This window comes from Chionomys nivalis, chromosome 9 (genome assembly GCF_950005125.1).
Source record: "Chionomys nivalis chromosome 9, mChiNiv1.1, whole genome shotgun sequence".
Lineage (NCBI taxonomy): Eukaryota > Metazoa > Chordata > Mammalia > Rodentia > Cricetidae > Chionomys > Chionomys nivalis.
Window position 1 is genome coordinate 13,338,640 of NC_080094.1, and position 23,158 is coordinate 13,361,797.

Here is a 23,158-nt window from a genome sequence, read left to right on the forward strand (position 1 = left end):
TTCATTTTAACAAGATCCCTCGGGTGGCAGCAAGCGAGCTAGGCTATGAGACAGGAACTGGAGGCAGAGAGATGCCAGAGCCCAGGTGTCCAGCACAGAGCCCCCAAAGACAAAAGTCAAAAGTACTTGGCCCAACACCTACTTGGACTCTTTAACACCTGGCTACTGGGGAGGCTGGAGTTGAAGGGCTTGGAGTGAGTGTGTGCTGAGAGGCTGAAGAGAAAGGACTCAGTGAGATCCTGCAAGGGGCAGACACTAGGCAGGCTGGAGTCCCTGATTCCTCCCTTGCCCTACTCTCCCGTAGTCATGTAGGTCAGGGCTGCCTCCCATGTAAACAGGAGGAAGTAAGTTAAGAGGCATCTACAGGAGAGGGATTGACCAATGTGTCCCAGGGTCTGGAGCAGAGCTAACAAAAGGACTGGAGAGATGGTGCAGCAATTAAGAACGCTGGCTGATCTTCCAGAGGGCCCAAGTTCAGGTCCCAGCACCATGTGGCTGCTTACAACTATCTATACTCCAGTTCCAGGGGTTCTGATGCCTCTTCTGGCCTCTGCAGTTACTGCATGCACATGGTTCACATACTCACAGGCAAGCATTCATACATATAAAAATAAAAATAAATGAATATTTTAAGATAATAATTCAACTTTAACTATGCCAGAGTTATGAGGGAAGAGAAGAAAAGAAACTTCTGGAAATTTAATATGTCAATCTAAATTATAAACATGGAGCTATGAGAATGGTTGAGACTTTTAAAGTCTCCCTTGACTACCAGAGACTAGGTTAAGGGAGGAATCAGGGGCTCCAGCTTGCCTAATGTCTGCCCCTTGTAAAAACTCACTGCACCCCTTTATTTTAGCATTTTCAACTTTAGTGTGCACCCCTCACCCTATACTCATGAGCTCGTGGAACGCAGGGTGAGATCCTGTGGTTCATTCAGACACGGACAGAGTGGTCGCTACAGGTCAGCGTGTGCACTAAGCACTAGGGAGACAGCAGCAGGGTTATCCAAGACTGTTTCTGGAGTTTCTAGCAGAGAAAGAAATACAGAAAATAAGCGCTTTGGCCGGAGCATGGTGCTGGGCAGCGACGGCTTCCAGCAAGGAGTGTTAAGGATTAGATGGAGGTGTAGGAATTGGAGCAGACTTTTTCTGTGACCTTGGAGTCATCCAGACCCAGACGAAGTGAGAACCACGGGGATGTCTAGGGATGCCACGGGGAGGTTATGAGGACAAGGAGTGGGTGTTGTGTCCAGCACACCCCTTGGTATCGGGATCTCTCTGAGCCTGAGGTCAGCCTAAGCTACATAGTCAGAGGCAAGAATAAAACTATGCTTGCTTTGGGGGACTGGAAATTAGGAGGGCCAGGACTGAATCTCAGGAGGTGGTAAGGACAGGCAAGTCAAAGGTTAGACTCTGAGAGCAAAGAGACTTCCACTTTCTGAGGGGCAACCCCCCTGCTCAGAAAGGGGTGTCACGGGTGAGACTCCAAAGGTCAATGAAACAGCGTCTATTGAAAGCCAGAAAGGGGGGCTCCTTTCAAGGCAGGTGGAGGAGCCCCAATGGAATCGTCGGTTGAATCTCAGCTTCTGGGTCTGAAAGGGTCCGCTCTGACATTTCCCAGGATGCATTGGACCTTCCCTCGGTACCCCAGCATCTCTGCCACAGTCACCCTGGCACTACCGCCAGCCCCAGCCTGTTTCCCCAGCCAGGAATATTCTGCCGATGCGGGGCTATATTTAGCTGCTACTGCGAGGTACAGTCTGTTCTCGCTGCGCAGCTAGCAAGGAGCGGAGCCGCAATGAGGCCTGAGGGGAAGGTGTGAGGAAGGGGGGAGGAGGGGCTGTGCCACGGGGCCCAGTGCCAGAGGAGGAATTAACTTGTGTGTTTTAAAGGCCAGGCCTGCCAGCCAGCCCCCCACAAGGGGCGACAGGGATGGCATTTGAAGGCTAATGAGGCATCACACAGGCTCCAGGGCCCCCTCTGCAGCATCTGGAGGAGATAAGAGGGTTGGTGAAGACAATAGCTGGAACTTGGGACACTGGGTGTGGACACAGCAATGGGTAGTCATGGCCAGCTATAATTGCCAGTCCCTGCCTACCATCACCTCAGCATGAAAGACTCTGAAAGACTCCTTCAGAGATGTCATGATCTTGGCTAAAATTCACCTGTGCCAGGGACAGTCATTGGGCCTAGAGAGGTTGGAATTCAGACTTGCTAAGCGTCTGTTGTATGCTGGGTGCTGGGGTTGGGGTGATAAACCCTGCTCCTCTTCAACCCTTGTGAATTTCTGTTCTGACACAGAAACTGGAAACAGCCATCAGCATGAGGGGGGACAGGCAAGATGCAGAAAAAGCACTTTGCCCCAAGCCCTGTAGATATCCTTCCACTGATAAAAGATCATTGGAATCCCTGCCCCCTGGGGATTGTCTATAGGGGGGTGCCCAGCCCAGGATGCAAAGAGAAAGATGTGAGGGAGAGCCTCTAAAATGTGAGACTTGGGGCTGAAGAGGTGGTGTCGTGGGTAAAATGCTCACTCTCCATGCAAGCTTGAGGCTCTGAGTTCAGATTCCTCAAACCACGAAAAGTCAGATGTAGGTGTGTGTGTGCAATCTCCGTGATTCCATAGTGAGGTAAGACGCAGAGACAGGAGAACTCCCAGAAGCTTGGCGTATGAAGCAATGAATGAGTGGCTCTGTCTTGAACAAGATGGGAAGTGAGAAGGGACACTCAGAGTTGTCCTCTGACTTCAACAGGTACACTGTGGCATGTGCGTGCCTGCACCCTCGAGCCTGCTCCTTAGTTGCTATGATAAAACATCATGACCAAGGCAACTTACAGAAGGAAGGGTTTATTTGGGCAAATGGTTCCAGAGAGTTAGAGTCCACAATGATGGAGCGGAGGTATGACTGCAGGAACAGCTGAGAATAACGTTTCTATCACAGTCAGGAAGCAGAGAGCACTCGAAACAATGAGAATCTTTCAAAACCTCGGAGTCCACCTTTGTGACATTGCCCCCAGCAAGTCCACGTCTTCTAATTCCTCTCCAGATAGCCACCTACGGGGCACCAAGTCTTCACACGCCTGAGACTCATGAGGAACTTCTCATTTGAGCTACCACAAATGCTCTCTCGCACGTGCACACACACACACACGCACCAGATAGACACACACACAGACAAAAGCAATTTTTAGGGGATGGAGAGATGGCTCAGTGGTTAAGATCACTGTCTGCTCTTCCAGAGGACCCGAGTTCAATCCCCAGCACCCACATGACAGCTCATAACTGTCTGTAACTCCACTTCCAGGTGATCTGACACCCCCATAAAGACATACATGGAGGCAAATTAAATAAAATATTTTTAAAAAGTGAGGCATGGTCCTAGAAGCCCCATCTCAGCAACCCCCAGAGCAGGCATGCCATCTCTTTTTCTCTTGCTATGATAAAATGCCCTAAAATAAAGAAGAAAGAAAGGGAGGGAGGGAGAGAGAGAGAGAGACCAGAACGGGTTTATTCCTATTTGCAGTCCATCACAGCAGGAAAGCGAAGCCACAGGAACTTGATGAGCTGGTCACATTGCACCCTCAGTCTGTAGCCGGAGAAGGAGGAATGCAAGCTACTGCTCCTCCACTCCCTCCCCGTCCTGTGCAGTCCAGGATATGGTCCCACCCATCATTAAGATGGGTTTTCTTAGCTCAATTAACATAATCAACACAATCCTCCACAGGTGAGCCCAGAGACCTGCCTCCTAGGTAATTCTGCATCCTGGCAAGAAGCTACCACAGTGGATAGGCCCATTTTATGGACCAGGAAACAGACTCAGGCCCAAGAACTTGCCCAAAGTCAGGGGGTGTAAACAGTGGAAAGACTAGTCAAGCCTGTGTCTATCTGACCCGAGCTGATCCTTTTCATTGTCCTCCTGTCCGGTGCTGAGTGTTCCCAGCGTATCACAGACCTTCAGCGAGTGTCAAGCGAATAAATGAATAAATGAATGAATAAGACCATGATTTGGGAATCTCGTACCTGCACACACCCTCCTGCCTGTGCACTACCGCTGAGGACATCCATCTCTTGGCATTTGACAGGGACTGGCTCCAAGACTCCAAAGCCGTTGGAGCGTAAGGTGGCGTGTTGCCGGCATGTCGCCTCACGCATCCTGGCGTGTACTCTAAATCATCCCTAGAGCAGTGATGACACTGCACGTGAAGCGAGGGTAGGAAATCGGTGTCTCCCTCTCTTGTTCAGGGAATACCACTGAGGGGAAAGCGCACATGCAACAAAGCCTACGCATGCAACAAAGCCTATGCATCCAGCGCAGGCGCGGTTATTTCCTTCATATTTTCCATATGGAGTCGGCCGTATCCAAGGAGAATGACCCTGCGAATTTAAAACCTGCTAATGCAGGTACGGTCTTGTCGTCCGTTCATCCGTGCCCCCCACCCCACCCCCACTATCCCTGGTAACTATTGAGACCTGGAGTCCACTTCCCCACCCTTGGCCCAATAGAAAGTGATAGAAAGATGTTATGTAGATTCATGCTTAAGAGATCTTTCACACACACACACACACACACCAAAAAAAAAAAAAAATACCTTTTTAACATTAATTTGTATATTCATTCTGGGTGTGCGTACGTGGGTAGGCATACGTATAGAGGGCAGCGTGGGTGTGTGAGAGAGACTTGGTTCTCTCTACCATGGAAGAACAGAACCTAAGTAATCAGGCTCACAGGCGGGCTCCTTTCCCTGCTGAGTCACCCCGCCAGTCCTCAGCCTTCAACTTCTGTTCTAGAACACAGTCCTGAGAGCTCACAGAAGGATGCCAGCTTACTGGAGGGAGCGGGAGCCCACGTGTCTCTGCAGACAGAGGGAGGCTGAGGTCACCTTGGGCCTCTCAGCCAAACTGACCCTCAGTTTGACCCAGCTACATGAATTAGCTCAGGAACGGCTCAGCTAATCAGATTTCTCTATCAGTTATCTAAGGTTATACCACGTGAAGCCAAACTTTGTGGATCAATGGTTGAGTCTTTGTCACGGTTGTGTGGGCTAGTTTAGTAGATCTTGGGGGGTCATTTGTGGACCAGCCCTTGGCTGTCAGCTGCCAGACCTGGACCTCTCACCATGTCCCATGTCCCTTTTTTCTTTCTGGGTCGCTTCAATGTGCAGGGGCCTTAGGATTCCCAGAGAAAAGACCCCAGCGCTCAAGACTTAACAGTCCTGACTTCTCCCCCTAAGCCAGAGCACATCAAGGCCATATTCAGTGGGCAGGAATTATCCAAGGTTGTGAGTACTTGGAGATAGATGTGTTTCATCAGACACTATCTCTATAGCAACTTCACATGACTCTGGACAGTGGCCCCTGTTTCTCACTCCAGGATGTCCAGAGGCTTCCGAACAACATTCTCTATGAGATATCACATCCCAAGTCTCTCTGGAGTGGGGCAACAGGGAAACTAGCTACACGGGGCTCCCTCCTCACCTACTCAGATAGAGCCAGACTTCTGCTCCAGTTCCTCTCAGAGCTGGGGGCGCAGAGCTTGGAGATACAGGCAGCCCTAACTCCTGCTACCAGACTGTTTTCAGTGTATCCCTACATGTAAGGTGTCCAGCTACTCAACTCCCTGCTGGATATGGTGGCTCATATCTGTAATTCAGCACTTGGGAGGTAGAGGCAGGAGGATCAGGATTTCAAGACCAGTCTGAGATACATGAGACCCTCTCTCAGCACAACAGAGTCAGCTCTCTTCCTTGCCTTTCTGCCTTGGAACTTGCCTGTAAGCCTGGTGGCCACTATACCTGTCTGCCATTTGTCCTTGCTCCCTGGAGCTGGCATCAGCCACCCGCTCTGGCTCCATCAAGCGCTGGCCTTCTCTCTCCCCTCTCTCTGTCTCCCTCTCTCTTCTCTCTGGTTAAGGCTCTTTCCTGGTTTCTCTTCTCTTCTTTTCTGTCTCAAGAGGTCTCCCCTTCCCCAAATGTCTCTCTTCCCTAGTCTCTCCTACTGTCCCTCCCTCCAGGTCTCTCTTTTCCAAGGTCCTTGGCTTCTGTCTTTCTTCTCCCTTCCTCTCTTCTTTCTTTCCCTTATGTTCTTTCCTTCCTCTCCCTGCAATCACAAAAGCAGACCATTCTAAGTACCGCCTGCCTCCTCTGGAGACATAATACACACACACATCACACACACACACACACACACACACACACCCCACACCACCACCACCCCACAGCCTCTCCTCCTGTCCTATTACCTTTACTGGACTCCAGGGACTTGGGGACATCAGGAGTTGGAGCACAGGTTTTATGGGGCGCATCCTGGGGCTGCTGGTGCATGACTCCACCTGGTGCTCAGGCCCAGGCGCCACCTGTCACCACCTGCGCTTGGCAGGTGGGAGGGGGGTGTCAGGAGAGGCTCTGAATGCTTCATCAACTCCCCCTCCTGACCAGGGTCTTACACCGACAGGAAATAAGGCCTGACCGTCTTTTCTGCCGAGTTAACCTTCAACATTCCCCTTTCTGCTACCACACCATGGGCAGCTTGGAAGATGGTCTTCCCAGTCCTTCTCTGCAGCCTAAGCAGAGGACTCAGGCTTGGGGTGTGAGAGCGGGCTGGGGGATGAGCAGGGGTGCACACGAACAGGTGTGTGTGACTGCGGTCCATATGTGTGAGGCACACACACGGTACGCTAAGAGTGGGATCCTTGGTAACTGTGGCCTGAATGTTAAACTCAAGCAGCTGCTCGGTACCAAGGTCTGCAGGTCACTAACAAGCCAGGCAGACACCCTGCTCATACATACCAGATCCTGGGGCAAACAGACCCATAGTGGAACTGGCTACTCAGGGCAGGTCTGGTCCACAAGCCTCCTCTCAGCAAAACAAGTAGTCTTCTGTATGTGGAAGTGTGCGCATATGTGTGGTGGATGTTAGTCTGTTGGTGTGTAGAGGCCTATGGGGGGGGATGCAGAGAACTCATCTGTCTGTGACTATGCACTGTGGGAATGTGTGTGAGGTGCCTGTGTGTAAGTGTGCACTGTCTGTCCTGGAACTAGCTCTTGTAGACCAGGCTGGACTCGAACTCAGAGATCCACCTGCCTCTGCCTTCCAAGTGCTGGGATTAAAGGTGTGCGCCACCACCGCCTGGCATGACATTTTATTTATGTTTAATAAATAAAGCTTGCCTGAAGACCAGAAGGTAAAACTAAGCCACTAGAGGCCAGGCAGTGGTGACACACATGTTTAATCTCAGTAGTCACACTAGTTTGCCCTGGAAACCAGGTGGTAGTGGTGCATGCCTTTAATCCCAGCACTAGAGAGGAATATAAAACAGGAGGAGACAGCTCTCAGACACAGTCTCATTCTGAGATTCCTGAAGACAAGATTGCCATTTCAGACTGAGATATAGGTAAGAGCCAGTGGCTGACTGTTTTGCTTTTCTGACCTTCAGATTGAACCCCAATTTCTGTCTCTGGGTTTTTATTAATCATGTCACACCCATGCCTCTTCCTTGACCTTCAGTACATAGCCCAGTATGGCTGAGTCCTGCCTCAGCCTGACCAGAGTCTGTTAACATGTCCCCATTCTCCCTCACCCACAGGTGTGATCCGGACAGCTGTACCAGACCTTGACCGTGAGAGCCAGGAACGCTATGAGGTGGTTATCCAAGCCACAGACATGGCAGGCCAGCTGGGCGGCCTCTCGGGCTCCACTACAGTCACCATCGTGGTCACTGATGTCAATGACAATCCACCCCGCTTCCCACAGAGTAAGTGGGGTTATGTGTATCTGTCTGTCTGTCTGATACAGCTTCCCTTAAACTTCCTGCCTGAACACGGACCATCACCTGAGTGCTCCTATGTCCCTGCTCACCCTGTGCTCCTCCAAGCCTGCCTCCCACACAGGGAAACCCCTGCTAGTCTGGTTTTGCAGACAGAACTGCTGTAACCTCCCCATCTGAGAAGCCCTGCCCACCCTCTGTCCATCCATTTGCCCTCTTGTTGTCCCTTCAAGTCCCCCTAGCTACTGCTAGATCCCTGACCCAAGTTTGTAAAGAGGCGTTGAAGGCTCATAGGGGTCCAGACTGAAGGGAGGCAGCCACTACACCAGGCAGAGGAACACCCATACTTAAGCCCAGGGAAGCTGAGTCTGACGACAAGGTCTCCCTTTTCCTGGAGACTGGAGGCTAGCAGTCGGAGCCGATGAACTGTGAGGCTGGCCTCTCCTGGCACAAGCTGGGATAGGCGATTTCTCTGGATCAGGCCCCCACCTGTCTGTCAGCCTGGCTAGCAGGGCTGTCCCAGGCTCAGGACCAGCCGCCACAGGGAAGCTGCAGCTGCATCTGGCAGAGACTAAATGCCGCTGGGAGCCAGCTGATTCCTATCAGGCGAGTCATTACCCGAGGTCCACTGCTCTCATATTAGGCCCTGCCACAGGGGACTGACCCCCACAAGATAAGCAAATGCAATCCCTTAGCTGAGCTCCCAGCAGCCATTCAGCACAGAGTGTGCCCCAGAACAGGCTACCGACATCGGGCCAGAGGCAGGCAGGGCCCAGCCCTCCTGTTCCCGAAGGGAAAGCTTCAGGACGGACAATAAACAATACCAGGCTGGGGCAGCAGGCTCTACATGAGGGGCAGAGCAGAGAGGAGGCCCTGCCAGATGCATTCCTCCCTCCTTCCCCACTCCCTCTTTCCCTCCATCCCTCCCCCACCCTCCTCTTCTTTCTTCTATCTCCCTTCCTCCCTCCTTTCTCCTTCCTTTCTCTCCTGCCATCATTTCTTCTTTCTGACTATAGAGGACAGAAGGGCAAACAACAGAAAAGCCCAAAGTCGACACTCAGCCCCACCAGCAGGACCCAGATCCCCCAGTGATTTTCCCAGCCACAGCCTCTTTCTTCCCCAATGGTGCCAGCCACCAGCCACTGCCATCATTTCCATGCTTTCCTGGGGGTCCGCCCCCCTCTCTACGTATCTCCAAGCCCCTATAGTCTAATCCGCCCCTCCAATAAGTGAAACCATAGGATATAAACTGCTGTGTGCCTTTGCTTTCAAAATTACATTCCTAAACGCAGGCTGTTTATTCTAGCTGTGTTCCTTTTCCTTGCTGTGTATCTAGCACTGCGCATGTCTCCTACCGGATATTTGGCTTGTTTCTAGACGGGGCTGTTGTGAACTTTGAACCTAGTTGCTCGTGTCCCCTAGTGCCCTTCTGCAAACACTTCTCTGGTATTGCTGAGAAGGGTTCCCTCATGAAGAGATATGTGTGTCCCTTGTACCACCTCCCCACCAACACCGAGTGTATTCAGACCCTTTAATCTGGGAGAACCTGGCGGCCGCCCATTTGCAACTGCAGCTGGCTTTTATTTCTCTGCTCACCGCTCCTCAATACAGCCCACCCACCATGAGACAGCTTGCTGTGCCTGGAGAAAGAACACCACGACCCTTGTCTCCTACAGCTCACATTCGGCCCGGAGGGAGAGTTTGAGAGATGGGCAGTAGCACCTGCTAGGATGTTTGGGGGGCCCTGTGGGGGGAGAAACAGCTGAAGATGTAGGGAGGGTCCCCCCAAGGGTAAAGTAGGGAGGGAAGGTGGAAGCCAGGTACGGGTAAGTCCTGAGTTATGCTGGAGTCCCTGGGCCATCCAGGAGGGTGGCACCACAGCAGGGGTGTGATGGGCTGGCACCATGCATGTCGTGGGGAAGGCCAAGCGGCTTCCCTGTCTACCCCAAGGGCAGTGGGGAGCTATGGCGAGATCAGAGCAAGGATCCTTTCAAGGTTGCTGTGTGAGCATGAGAAAGAGGCAGCCACGGCACACAGAGGTTCCCCGGCATTTGAGGCACCAGGAGGCAAACTTCTGAACGTTGCCTGGGCTGACCCCTCATTCAGAAAGCCACTCTTACCTTGACCTTGATCCTGGTCAGATAGGAGGATGCTCCTGGTATATTATCTTCTCCCCTGCAGCCACCAGGCCTTCTCCCCTTCAGTCACTGGGCCGTCTCTGCTGGAGCGCGCCCGCTTCAGACTGTTCACACCTGCCATCTCCTCTCGCTAGAATGTGTTTCCCCGCTATCTGCTGCTTTTGGCTCATCTCCTCACCCCTTTATCAGTGAGGCTCTGTCCTCTTCTGCTGTACCCTGTCTGGGACATCAGCGGTGCTTCTCGGAGGTGACAAATGCCATCAGCGTGACATGTCATGACACAGTCATTTCCGTGCAGTCCAGTGCACAGCTCCTCACACCTCACAGGTAGCAGCGTCTGTGTTGTCATAGTAACACTGCTGTTAGAAATACATCCTTCCCATTTCACAGATGAGGCAACTGAAGCTAAGGGATACAGGTCAGATCTGGCTCCAGAACCTCAACCTCTTCTGTCCCTCTTGCTGGATGGGTGGAAAAACATCCCTCAAGGGATGACAGGGATGTCCCCATACTGTCAACCAAGAAGCCTGAGGGTGGAATGAGAGACTCCTAACCGCATGGTCTCTGCCTTTCTTCAGAAGACAGACCCATTGCAGCTGGAAATTTCCACCTAGCCAGGGCAGCTGCTCTGCAAATACAAATTCCCCCATCCCAGGCATACCCAGGTCCCTCCTCCTCTCCCCGGCGCTTGGGCAGAAAGCAGAGTCAACCTCCTAGCATGTCCCCCACAGAGATGTACCAGTTCAGCATACAGGAGTCGGCACCCATCGGCACGGCTGTGGGCCGAGTGAAGGCCGAGGACTCTGATGTGGGCGAGAACACAGACATGACTTATCACCTGAGAGAAGAGAGTGGCAGTGGAGGAGATGCGTTCAAGGTCACCACCGACAGCGACACACAGGAGGCCATCATTGTAGTGCAGAAGGTACCGCTGCCTTGGATGGGGTGGAAAGTCAGGGGTCTGGGTCAACTCTGGCAGTGAGGGGATCTCACTTCCCGCCCCTCCGGGGTTGAGAAACCTCATTGTCTCTCTCATTACCATCTCGCGGGAGACAAAATGAGGTTGAGAGGGGATAAGTGATCTACCCAAGGCTGCACAGCTATTTGTGAATTCAGATTTGAGTCCGCAGCCAGCATCACGATGGTTCCTGGCCCTTCACAGACCGTTTCCTTTAACCCCCTTGTTTCCCTCTGAAAGAAAGGTCACAATTTTGATTAGTGACCAAGGTGGACGACGAGAAAGAGGCTTGCCAAGACCACATCTGGAAGAGACAGAGTTGGGATTTGAACCCAAACCTTTCCCCCACTACAAACCCAGTGCTCCTGAGAGAATGCGGAAGGCGGTCCCAGAACAAAGCAAGAATCTGCCTTCTAGGATTGGCCATCGCTGTGATGACTCAGGGCACCAAGCCTTGAAGACTATGCACTCGAACATGCCATCCCACAGGAAGGCTGAGTCCCTTGCTCGAGTCCCCTTCCCGAGTCCACACATGGTTACAGGCCTCTGTGCACCCCAAGGGGTTCAGTACCTTGCCAAAGTCACTCAACTGGGACAGCCCTGTAGAGACACAATCTCAGGGCTCTAACTGCAGAATCCAATTAGTTTCCAGTCTTTTAATCCTCATGCGCCCCAACTATAAGACGGGCCTCTGTCATAGAAGGGAATTAGAGGCCCAGAGCAGCCTAGCTGCCCACGCTCTCCACAGTTTCCTAGCAGCATCAGAATTCACCCCAGGAGGCTAGTCTTCTCTCTTCCTTAGGGATGCCTCGTCCCATGCTCTGCAGTTTGGTGGCTCCAGTGGCGCCTGAGGTGTCTGTGGAGTCAGCAATGGCTCCAGAGCCTGGCAGAGCCCCGCCTGATAAATGGCCTGACTGTAGAAGCCATCATTCATTCGTAGGCCAGCGCCCAGCTCCCTGCATCTCGATTGCTCAGGCAATAAGACAGGGAAAGAAGAAAATCTGTGCTGTTAGGGAAGGGGCCCCATATACCAGGTAGTCACAGGCTTAGTAGCCCCAGAAAGTACCACCACCACCACAACCACCACGTGACTGTAATAACTAAAGATTTGCCATTGATGTCATCTGTGTAGGAAGGCTAGAACCAAGCTCAGCCAAGGTGCTCTTCTCTTCTGGAACTTCATTCATTCACCCAAAGCTGAAAAGGTCCGTCTGATTATCCACAGTCAAGCTCACAGCTGGCCATGGACAGCCAGGGCTGGAACCCAGGGCTGAAGTCTGCACATCTTTGTCCCCATTTTTCTCTCCTGGCTCTGGGAGCCACAATGACCTGGCTATGAGTCCTGGCTGTGCCAGGGGCCACCTGTTCAGAATGTCACTGTGCCCTTCTGGCCCTGATGTCCTCATGTATAAAAGGAGATCACTGCTATGTTGGTCCTACAGGTGGCTATTAAATGGAGTGGCTGATGAAAACACACTAAGTGAGGATGCAAGAAACCTTGGGACTGGGGCCTTTTAAAGTGGTGGCTACATGCTTCCATGCCAAAAACAAACAACAAACAAACAAACAAACCAGTCCCCTAGAAACCCCCTTTACATTGGAAAGGGCTCATCTGGGCCTCTGACAATCAACTCTATGATGGGCTGAGCCACCTGTGATCTTGGCTGTCAGCCTGTTGTGTCCCCCTTCCTGGCAATGTCATCACTCCCTAGGCCCATCACTGACCTGCCTTCTCTGCTTCCCCCAGCGCCTGGACTTCGAGTCACAGCAGGTGCACACGGTGGTGCTGGAAGCCCTCAACAAGTTTGTGGACCCCCGCTTCGCCGACCTGGGCACATTCCGAGACCAAGCAATCGTGCGCGTGGCCGTGACCGATGTGGATGAGCCCCCCGAGTTCCGGCCACCCTCCGGCCTCCTGGAGGTGCAGGAGGACGCGCAGGTGGGCTCCCTGGTCGGCGTGGTGACGGCGCGGGACCCCGACGCCGCCAACCGGCCCGTCCGGTGAGACCCCCGCCCGGGGCCAAGCCTGCTGCCTGCTGTTCTGCCATGCACCACCCCAACAGACCTGAAGGCAGAGGGGAGGGGATACTGAGAACCAGGGAGCCCAGAAAGAAAAGGAGGTGCAGTTCCAGGCAAGACAGGGACAAAGGTGCAGAGTCAGTGCTCAGAGTGCCAGAGGCGCCCTGATGGTCTGCTGGAGAGGTCCGGCTTCCTCCTCTCACCAGCCCACATCAGGACAACCACTCGCCGTGTTCAGAAGAAACAAAACCTCGCAAATCGGGCCCTATTTTCTTAAGTCACCCCCTCTATAGGGCTCCTCCGTCCTTTAGAGCACATGTGTTCCCCCCCTTCTTCCTCTCCCGCCCCCAAATCCATCTACAGTCTTTACCTTAAAATGTAGTCAGACCTCTCCCCTGAACTCCTTAGCTCTGGTCACAGCCTGGGCCAAGCCAGCATGTCCCCTGGATAGCCCTCACACCGTCTGTCCTCACAGAAGGTAGCCAGGTCTTGCTCCAGTGTGGAGCTAAGCCTGGCCTCCTTTGCTCCTTACCCTCCTCTTGGATTCATTTAAATTTCGCCTTGACCCTCAACATGACCCTTAAAGTCCCAGAAACCTCCTGGCCTTCCCCTGTATGCTCCCCTCCCCTTGAGACTGCAAGCTTCAACTCCTCTCAGCCTCTGTCGGAGCCTAAGCTGCAGCTGCTTCTGGGCCCAGGCCCCCAGATCTGTCTCCTCACTCCCTTTGCTCAACAGTATTCCTCTCTAAATGCCTTCCTTGGTCCAAAATTGCCCACCCCATGCCACACAGCCCCTGCACCTCCCATCCCTCCCTCTGTAGTCCTCCTCTACACAGCTTCCAGCTTCTGATTTCCTAGTATCCATGTTTGCCCCCACCAAACCAGTACCCAGAGAATGGGGACCTCTATCAGCTCACTGGCCACCAGGTTCTGGGGCACTGAGGCTTATAGAACCGGCACCCCACCACACTCCCCAAACAGCTAGGGAATCAATGAACCCCGAGGCAAGACAGAAAAAAGGGACAGAAAGACCAGCAGTGAAAGAGAGGGACCAGGTGAAGAGCCTGGAAAGAGAGAAGGTCAGGGAACTGGCCGGCAGCGCAGATGAGAGGAACTCAAGAGAGAGGACCGGAAACCCAGCCAGACACAGCCCTGGGTGAAGTAGAAGTGGGCAGAGAGGTGAGGGAGAGGAAGCAGCTCTAGCAGGATTTGTGAACCGCAGGCTTTAGGGAGGCCTTGGTTAGAAAATGCAGAGAGAAGAGAAGGACCAGCGGTTCTGGCAGAAACAGACAGAGAAAGGGCTAGGAGGGGAAGATCAGCCAGCCAGTGTCATAGGGACAAGGAAGAGGTTCCGGGGCGCCCTGCTTTTTTCCCAACCTCCCTACTACACAGTAAAGGGGCCAAGCTGAGCTCTGCTGGGTACTCAGGAGAACTAAGTTTAAGGATTGCATTGTACGGGTTCCGGGGATGACGCTCTGACATCGTCTGTCTTGACAAGCCTCTTAGAATCGCACAGGGCCCAGCCAGAACAACCTTATATGCCAGCCCCAGCCAACTAAATGCAAAGATCCCATCTCACTTAGCTGCCATAGTCTGTCAGACAGAGAGACAGCCTCGGGGTTCTTGGAAGAATTCTTGGAGCTGGCAGGAATGGACCTGAGCTGGGCCCCATTCCAGGTTGAGAAAGGTCTGTGCAGATGTCAGGATCCTGGGACTACAGTTTACAGTAAGGGGTAAGGCACTAGGGCCTCACAGGTAGGCTAGGAGCTCACCCTCCAGGCAGAAGCCTAGAATGAGGCCACAGCCCTTTGTCTCCCTGCCACCAGGCACAGCCCTTAAACACTGTTTGGCTTCTGGCTGGCCTGAGCCTTCTTCAGAGAGGACAGTGTCACCTGTTTCTCAGAAAACTGGAGACCTGAGCAGGTTGGCTTCTGTGAGCATCACGGGAGGAGGGGCAGGAAGAGGAGGAGGGGCTGGTCAGTGGGGTCAGCGGTCCTGTCTGCAGCTTCCTCCTCTGTGTTTTGCTCTCCGCCCTCCGTTTCCACTCCCTCTCTAGTCTTCTTTCATCCCGCTGAAGGGACAGACTTTGAAACCAGCATTTCACCCTCCTTCATCTCCCTGTGCCAGGCCCCCTTCCCTGGTGTTCCTCAGATGTGGAAGAGCCCTCGGGGAGCTCCAGACAGGTCCAATTTAGCACCGCAAACATTCACCCAGCTTCCCCTGCACAGCTCAGAGCCAGGCCTGGGAACACGCGGCGACTCAACCAAGGGCAGTTCCAGGGCAAGCTCTCTGACCGCGGGGCACAGACCTGAGGACCAAGGCCAATGCTGGACTGTGTGCAGCAGAGAAGGGTCTCCAGGCCACCCAAGAGTCACTGTTGCATGCACTGAGATGGGATCCTGCCCACATCGGTGGTTATTAAGTGTTGATAGCTGATGCAGGATATGGAAAAGCTGCAGTAGGAAGGTCCGGGGTATTTGGGGTCACAGGGGTCACTTTGCATTGAGTGATCAGGCTCCTGAGGGAAGAAACCGAGGGCAGAATGGCATAGCCTGAGTGTGGATCTGCGGGAGGGCATTCCAGGGAGCAGGAGCAGCAGACAGGGAGCCAGTGTGCCCCTAGAATAGAGAAATAAAATCAGCTCCCGGGAGAGCGCTTGGCACAGTGTGCTGAGCGTGGCCCAGAAGAGAGAAGGGACCCGCCTGGGGGTAGAGGTCACAGAGCCAGAGGGGAGCGAAGGGTGTTCAAGCCTTTGCTGTCCCAGCTTCAGCACACTGTCACACACATACCCCACTCCCAGTCATGCCGCAAACATACATTCCTGCCCACAGCTCAGACAGGATCCATGGCTGTGTACACCCACATGAGGTGTGCCAGCTTCCCCCTTCCCTTGCCTGCCGGGAAGTTCTTGCCACACGGGAGCCCTTCGCTCCCACTCACTAACTGGCTCCGGAGGCTAGAAGCCAGGCAGCCAAGGCTGAGGCCTGTTGCCTACATGTTAACTGGTTAATGTTTTCCCTATAGTGTCCCTACCCGATGGCCTTGGGTACAGTTGCCTATTCTTAGGCTCCCGCCTCTGCCATCTGCCTCTAAGAGGAGCAAAAGAAAAAAACTAGAGGAAGAAGAGGAGATTAAAAAGAATGGGAAGAAGAGAAGTGGGGAGGAGGAAAACAGGAGAGGGAGGAGGAAAATCACTGGATCTTAGGGATGCCAACCTCATCAAAGGATTGGTGAATTTATAGCTACATAGGTTATCGGGAAAACACAAACACACACACACTTTTAAAACTCCACTCTGCCCATGGCACACCCCTCTACAGTTTGCCACATGCCTTCACCCGGCCCTCATCAGCAAATATGAAATCACTTCCCCTCAGTCCTGTCGCCTCCAGCACCCCCACCTCTACCCCTCCATCCACAAAGTGGGCAGGGCTCTCCAGGATCCTTTGTAGGTGAGCAGACATCCATAGTCTCGTTCCACCTCCTTCCCATGCAAATACCTGGCAGGGTAACTGAGGCCGAGGGATCCCCGAAGCCAAGGGCTCCAGGCACTGAGACTTCCTTTGGTTAGTTCAAAAAGCACAAAAGAACTCTGGGTCTAGAGTCCCACCTCTGGATGCAGAGGCTACCTCTATGGCAGAATAATTCTGCACCCCTAGTTGGGAGGGTCATGGCAGATCCGCACAGCATCTTAATGTAAATAAAGGCAGGCCCCTTGAGAAGATAAGCTGGAGGCTGGGACTCATAGCCTAGCTAGTAGAATACTGTCCTGTGTGTGACACAGTCACACTCAGCTGAGTTTACCCTGGTAGCCTCAATGACCTCGTCTGCAAAGTGGGAATGGAGACAGAAGCACATGGCTGTCTGGCAAGTCCTGTTCTTTCATAACCCTGAACAGCCCAGAGAAGGCATTTGCTTGATGTTCAGGTCATGAAGGACAGAGCAGGGGCATCTGGGATGTGCAGTCTCAGAACTGTCCAATGCATGCCAGGGGAAGGGGGTCAGCTTAACTCCAGGTAGCACCCCTGGCTAGCCAGAAGCAAGAGGCAGTACACTTAGCAACCTGGGACAGGAAGAGATGGTGTCTGGGGGTTGGGGAGATGGCTCAGTAGGTAAGATCACTTGTTAAGAAAACCTAAGGGCCTGAGGTCAAATCCTCAACAGTCATGTAAGAAGACAGGTGTGGCCATGTGTATCAGCACGGTGAAGCAGTGGCTTCCAGGTGTAAAGATTGTCAGAAGGGAGAAAGGTAGAGAGGGTTAGAGAATACCTGAGAGCCCTCATGAGCACAGGCACGTCCACGTGAACACACACACACACACGTTTTAAAAATCCATCCTGCCCGTGGCAAATCCCTCTAGTGTCTGCTGCATGCCTTCACCCCCTCCCACCAACCCTCAGGTCACCCAGTCCATAGCAGGGCATCAGGTGGCTCTGAATTAGACACATAAACAGCCTAAGGAGGTGGAAGGCTGGCTCAAGGTCGCACAGGGTGAACAAATGACAGGAAATGCAGACACAGTACACTCAGACCCCTGCGGTTGCCATTATCCCTGTGGGAGAGATAGAAAAACTGAGGTCTTGAGAGGGTTGATCCTGTATGCAGCCCAGGCCTCTCCAAAGGCCGCCTCTCAAGGTCTTGGGCCCTGCAGGCATTGCTTCCCCAGGCCTCAGTTTCCCTCCCTAGGATTGGGGGAAGAGCAGAGGTAAGGCTTTCCTCCCTGCCTGGCTGCTTTGTCCTGGCTGCACAATGCGCCTTTGCCTGCATGCCAGGCTTTTGTCTGTGCGTAGCCACGGCACCCCCGCCTGTGTTATCAGTGCAAAAAGTGGCGGCGGGCGCTGGCGGGGCCTCTCTGGGCCTCCGCCGCCTGAGACATGTGTTGGACACGGGCCTTTCAGGCCTGGAGCCGAAGCACAAAGGCCTGGGAAGAAGGCGGAACAAAGGGCTTTTTCACGCGGCAACTGAAAAACTGCAGATTAGCAAGAGCGCTGTGCAGGCAGGAGGAGCAGGGGCAGTCACAGACCCTCCCAGGCCAGGCTCAGCTGCCTCAGGTCTGGGGACCACTTGGCCTCCAGAAGCATTCTAACCCGCCTCTACCCCTTCTCCTGCTCAGAATTCTCAGAACCCCATGGTCCTAAATCGCTCTCCCCACCTCCAGCTCAGCCGTTTTACATCCTTTGATTTCCTTGAAACAGTCAGCCCTCAGCTACCTCTGCCACCCCTAAAGCCCCAATTAGTCCCCCTCTCACTGTGAAACCCAATTCTGAGGCCTCCTTTTTAGAAAAACAAGGAGAGAGCCATCTGTGACTCTGTCCCGGGATGTTGTGGACATCCCCTGGGGATGTCGTCTTCAGCCCCCTCCACAACTGTATGGTACAAGTTCGTAGCCCCACTGACGGATCATTCAAGGGCTCAGAACGGCTGTCCCTGCCCCTAAGATCCAGAAGTCCCCAGTTCCAGGGAGATGCTAAGCCTCTGTCTCTAGGGTGTAGTTCCTTTCTTGGAGTAGGGTGGAACCGGGAGATCGTGGGCACAGACTCCCGACACTGGGGCGCATTTGATCAGCCCAACCCTGCTCCTCACTCAGGTACGCCATTGACCGTGACTCGGATTTGGATCAGATCTTCGACATTGATGCAGACACTGGCGCCATCGTGACTGGCAAGGGGCTGGACCGTGAAACTGCCGGCTGGCACAACATTACCGTGCTGGCCATGGAAGCAGGTGAGTTGCCCCCCCATCCCCCCCCACCCCCGTGAGCGATAGGCGGCCGGGGCGGAGCAAAGACTGAACTGTCAGTCAAGTCACATGGGGGAGGGGTCAAGGGTTGAGACGGGGCAGAGAAAAAGAAACTAGGCAAAGTTCCTACTTGGGTATAGGTGTGGGCTAAATCAGATCTCCAGGAAGGAGATCTAAGTCCCACATGAAAGGACTGGTATAGAGGCCCGCTTTTCTTCCCTCATTCTCTGAACTTCTACTACAAGCTAAGCTTCAGTCTAGCGTCTTAGAAAGGAGGATTAGTATCTGCCTTCATAGGAGGCCAGCCACAAACTGAAAAAAAAAGGTGTACTTAGTATGTCAGGTCATGTGACATGGTACAAAGGAACAGTAAGAAAAGGGGACCAAAGAAAGGTGGCCATGTTTCCCTGGGGCAAAGAATACTCTGGGAAGATTGGTTGATAAGACCTCAGGATGACCAGGGCACCATGCCCTCACCTAGAGGAGACAGCTCTGGCCGGAGGAAGAGACTGGCCAAAGGCTCCTGGGTGGGTGATAGCTGACCGGTGTGTTGGAGGAACTGCATGGAACCAAAACGGTTGGAGCAGGGCAGAGTGGTTCGCCCCTGGCGGGCTCTACTCATCCTGAGGTTGTAATGAGGCGGGTTTTGAGCATTAGAGGGCTGTCTGGAACAGACAGGGGGTTGAGAGGAAGTGGGGAGCTTGGTCAGAAGTCGCAGTGCTGGGGAAGGGGTGATAGCCCAGCCTGGGCCAGGAAGAGTGGGCATGAGAATAAGTTGCAGCCCCAGGGTGCTGATGGAGCAGGGTCAAAGGCTTAAAGGTACAGATGTCAAACACATACAGGAATTTGGCTCTTCTGGGGGAGAAGTTTCTGGAAGTGGGGGCCTAGCTTGGAGTCACTGGGCGGCTGGCGGTTGAGCCGAGAGAAGAAAGGAGGGCTCTGAAATGAGTCTGTGGAAGTAAGGCTGTGGAAGTGGGAAGCAGAGGGAGGGGGCTCACGGGGCACCAAGAGTGGGCAGAGCCAGCCAGTGCCAGCCAGACCTCTTCTGCTCCCACCTGCTCTCCGGTGTTGCCTGTCACCTCTGCAGGCCTTGTCAGCAAACTGCCAGAAAGCCATCTTGAGTGATTCGGGAGATGTCTGAGCCTCAGCCTTAGGGCAGCTCAAACCGACCCCAATCCCCGAGCCCTCCTGCTGGCCTTCCCCTCCTCCCTGTGCCCATCTTCCCTTCCTCCTCCCACTTTGGAGGCCCCCGCTGGCCCGTGGCAGGGCCGAGGAAGTCCCTAGGCTGAAGTTCCCTTAGTCTCTTTCAACTGCAGTTTAAAGGAAAACACAAAGCCGGCTCAGCCCTCAGTGCGGGCGTCTGGGAGCCTTTGAATCCACTCCTCCTCCGCTTGGAAGAGAGAACAAAGGTGGCTGGAGAGGAAGTAGCTGGACCTGGAAGGGGGGTGGGGGGATAGAGTTCCTCCACCTTCAGAGCCTCCCTCGCCTGCTCCAAGGCAGCTGTCACTGAGGCTCTGCGCATGGGGAAGACAGGCCTGACCCTGACCAGCAGACAGAGGTGCCTCCTCCCTTGGCCCTAGATTGTCACCTGTCTGACATCCTGCCACTAGCAAGTCCCTCCTTGGGTTGAGCCCAGAGCTCTCACCACGGGGCTCCCTCTACATGCTCACCTGGCACCTGTGGCTGTGTGACTTCTCTCTCTGCCTTCTGGAGACCCACTACATCCCACCAGCTGACCACGGGGATGGGGGGGGTGAGACTCTGAAAAGAGAAGTTGGCTCCCAGTCTGGCTTGAGGCGCCCCCCCCCCCAGAGCTTCAATCCACAGTACCTGCCTATTCGTCATCTCTCTACTAACAAATGGCACACTTCAGATCTTACTTAGTGCAGAGAAACCACTCAGCGTTAGTAAGCCTTCATTCAAGGCTTTCCTGACCATCTTGACTGTGCACTTAGCTTTCCGCCCACTGGAAGCCAGTCCCTTCACAGTGATGAAGTCACTAGATCTCCATGTCTAAGAAGTGTTGGCTCTACCACTGGCCCCAGTGAGTGGATGAGGAAATGGACTCAGGTGAAATCCGTGGGGCAAATTCCCAGCCCCACCTGGCCTCCTCCAGAGCTCAGCTCTCCCTGTCCTGTGCCCTGTTACACTTCCTTGGTCTGGGGCTGGGGAGATAGCTCTGTGTATAAAGGACCTGCTGAGCTCTGAGTCCCAGTTTTCACACTGAGGGGAACATAATGACATAATCCCAACACCAGGAGATGGAGAGGCAAATTCCTGGGGTTACTGGCCAGTCAATCTAGATGGTAAACCTCAGCTCAACAGTAGATCCCGTTTCTAAATAAAAGGCTGGCAAGGTGGCTCAGTGGGTAAGACCCTTGCCTTGAAGCCTGACAACCCGAGTTCAGTCCCTGGACCCACACAGTAGAAGGTGAGAACCAACTCCTGCAAGCTGTGCTCTGACCACACTGGTGTACCATGGTATGTGTTCACACATACATGCATGCATACATACATACATACATGCAATAAAAAATAAGGTAAGAGCCGGGCGGTGGTGGCGCACGCCTTTAATCCCAGCACTCGGGAGGCAGAGGCAGGCGGATCTCTGTGAGTTCGAGGCCAGCCTGAGTTAGTTCTAGGACAGGAACCAAAAGCTACAGAGAAACCCTATCTTGAAAATCCAAAATAAATAAATAAAATAAAATAATAAGGTAAGAAACTAGAGAGATGGCTCTGTGGGAAGAGTGCTTGCCATGCAAACCCAAGAGCCAGAGTTCAAATCCCCAGTGCCAACATAAATGCCAGGCAGGTATGTCAATTCACCTCTAACCTGTTTCTCAGGAGGAAAAGACAAAGAATCTCCAAAGCAAGCTGGCCAGCTAGACAGACTGGCCAACTCTGGGTTTAGGTGAGAGACCCTGCCTTAACATATAGAGAGACATAGAGAAGACATTGTTGTCAACCTCCAGCAAGACACACACACACACACACAATCTGTAGCAAATAACCCCTACCCGCACCACCTTCAAGCCATGTCTAATGAAGACAGAGTTACCATATCTATTTCACAAATGAGGGGACTAAAGCTCCAAACCACAGAGGGAGTCCATGCAAGCCCAGGGTGATCCACTCCTCCACACCGGAAGTCTCCCTGAACCCCAGGAACAGAGCCACCCCACCGGCTCCACCCTCAGGTCCCGTGTCCTCCCGCTGAAGTGTTCTCGTGGCTCTCTCGGGATGAGCAAGGGGTCCCAGAGCCCCACCTGCTCCCAAGCAGAACAAACAAGAGGTGACAAGGATCAGAGGGGAAATATTTATACACGCTGCAGCACTCTGTGAGCCCCTCGGAGGATGTCGCCCTCAGCCAGAGCAGTCGCCTGTCACGCTGGATTACCTCAAAGGCTGGGGCCCACTTAGTATGCTGGCTCCTCTCTCCCGAACCTCTGAGTCATCCATCCTGCCCATGCAGACGCGCCTTCCACTGGCATTATCTTTAACGTTTTGTAATCATGAAATATTAATGACCAATATTGAATTTAAAGTACAATTTGTGTCTGGATCCTTCGGTGGAAAGGGCAGTTGTAAAGGGATAGTCTTGGGGGAAACTTGGAGAGCCAAGGATGGAGTAGAGGGGGCTGGAGGTGAGGTGCATGCAGCAGGCTCCACCAGGGTCATCAGCTCATACCCGGCCAGCAAAGAAGGTGGCTGGCCGTCTATGACAGGGTGTTGCCCAAAGCAGCTGGAATCTTCCCACAAGGGTCCCCCTGGGCCAAGCCACATCTCCCAGCACCCCGAGTTTTCCTACATACAGATGAGTTTGTGTGCAGATCTAGAAACTGACTGGTGTCAGCCAACTGTACCCCCTTCAAGAGTAAGTTCCGGTCTGCACCCTGTGGCCGGGGACTGGGTGGGGGCGGGAAGGAATGGGCTTATGTATGCCCTCTGGGGAATGGGGCAGTGAGGTGAGAAAAGGTTCCCTTTGTGTGATCCTTGTCACCTCTTGTTTGTTCCCCAGTTTTCCCTTTTTGAAACTGGCTATGACTTCCCGCACTCTTGGAGGGCAGAGGGACAAAGACTGCAGAATGGTGTGGCTTTGTTTATTTAAAGGCATTGGTCAGTGTCACATATAAAACAAGAATTCCCCCTGGGCTTGGCAATCACATTTTCTGGTTCTGGTAAGGTGCCTGACAGACACTTAGCAAAGTATGATTAGTAGCCAGGGAAGGAATCTGAGGCAGGGGGATGTCAGAGATGGTGACCCAGGTCCACCGGTCTCCGTTTCATATGAGGAAATGGAAGCCAAGGAAGGAGCAACTGACTTCCTGACTCTGTCCTGTGCTCCTTGGAGCACTGTGGAGGGAGCAGAGACTGGGGAGGAGAGATCATAGTGGGGCTTATAGGCTTCTCCCAGGGAGTCTTCCCCTGTGCTCACCCAGCCAGGGACTGCTTATCTCCCCCCAATGGGGATACCCTGCTGAGCAATTGGGGATACCCTGCTGAGCAAGTTTGGTAGTGGCTTTCATGAGTTGTGGGGGG

General features: G+C 53.4%; 1 protein-coding gene across 1 annotated transcript in view; it reads left to right on the plus strand.

Moving 5' to 3' along the window:
- Nucleotides 1-23,158, plus strand: part of Cdh22 (cadherin 22) — a 123,571-nt gene that overhangs the window by 82,014 nt on the left and 18,399 nt on the right. The window contains exons 5-8 of the mRNA XM_057780965.1: nucleotides 7,586-7,753; nucleotides 10,635-10,828; nucleotides 12,609-12,862; nucleotides 18,468-18,604. Of these exons, the coding sequence (XP_057636948.1) occupies nucleotides 7,586-7,753; nucleotides 10,635-10,828; nucleotides 12,609-12,862; nucleotides 18,468-18,604 (753 nt within the window). The remainder of the gene's footprint in view (nucleotides 1-7,585; nucleotides 7,754-10,634; nucleotides 10,829-12,608; nucleotides 12,863-18,467; nucleotides 18,605-23,158) is intronic.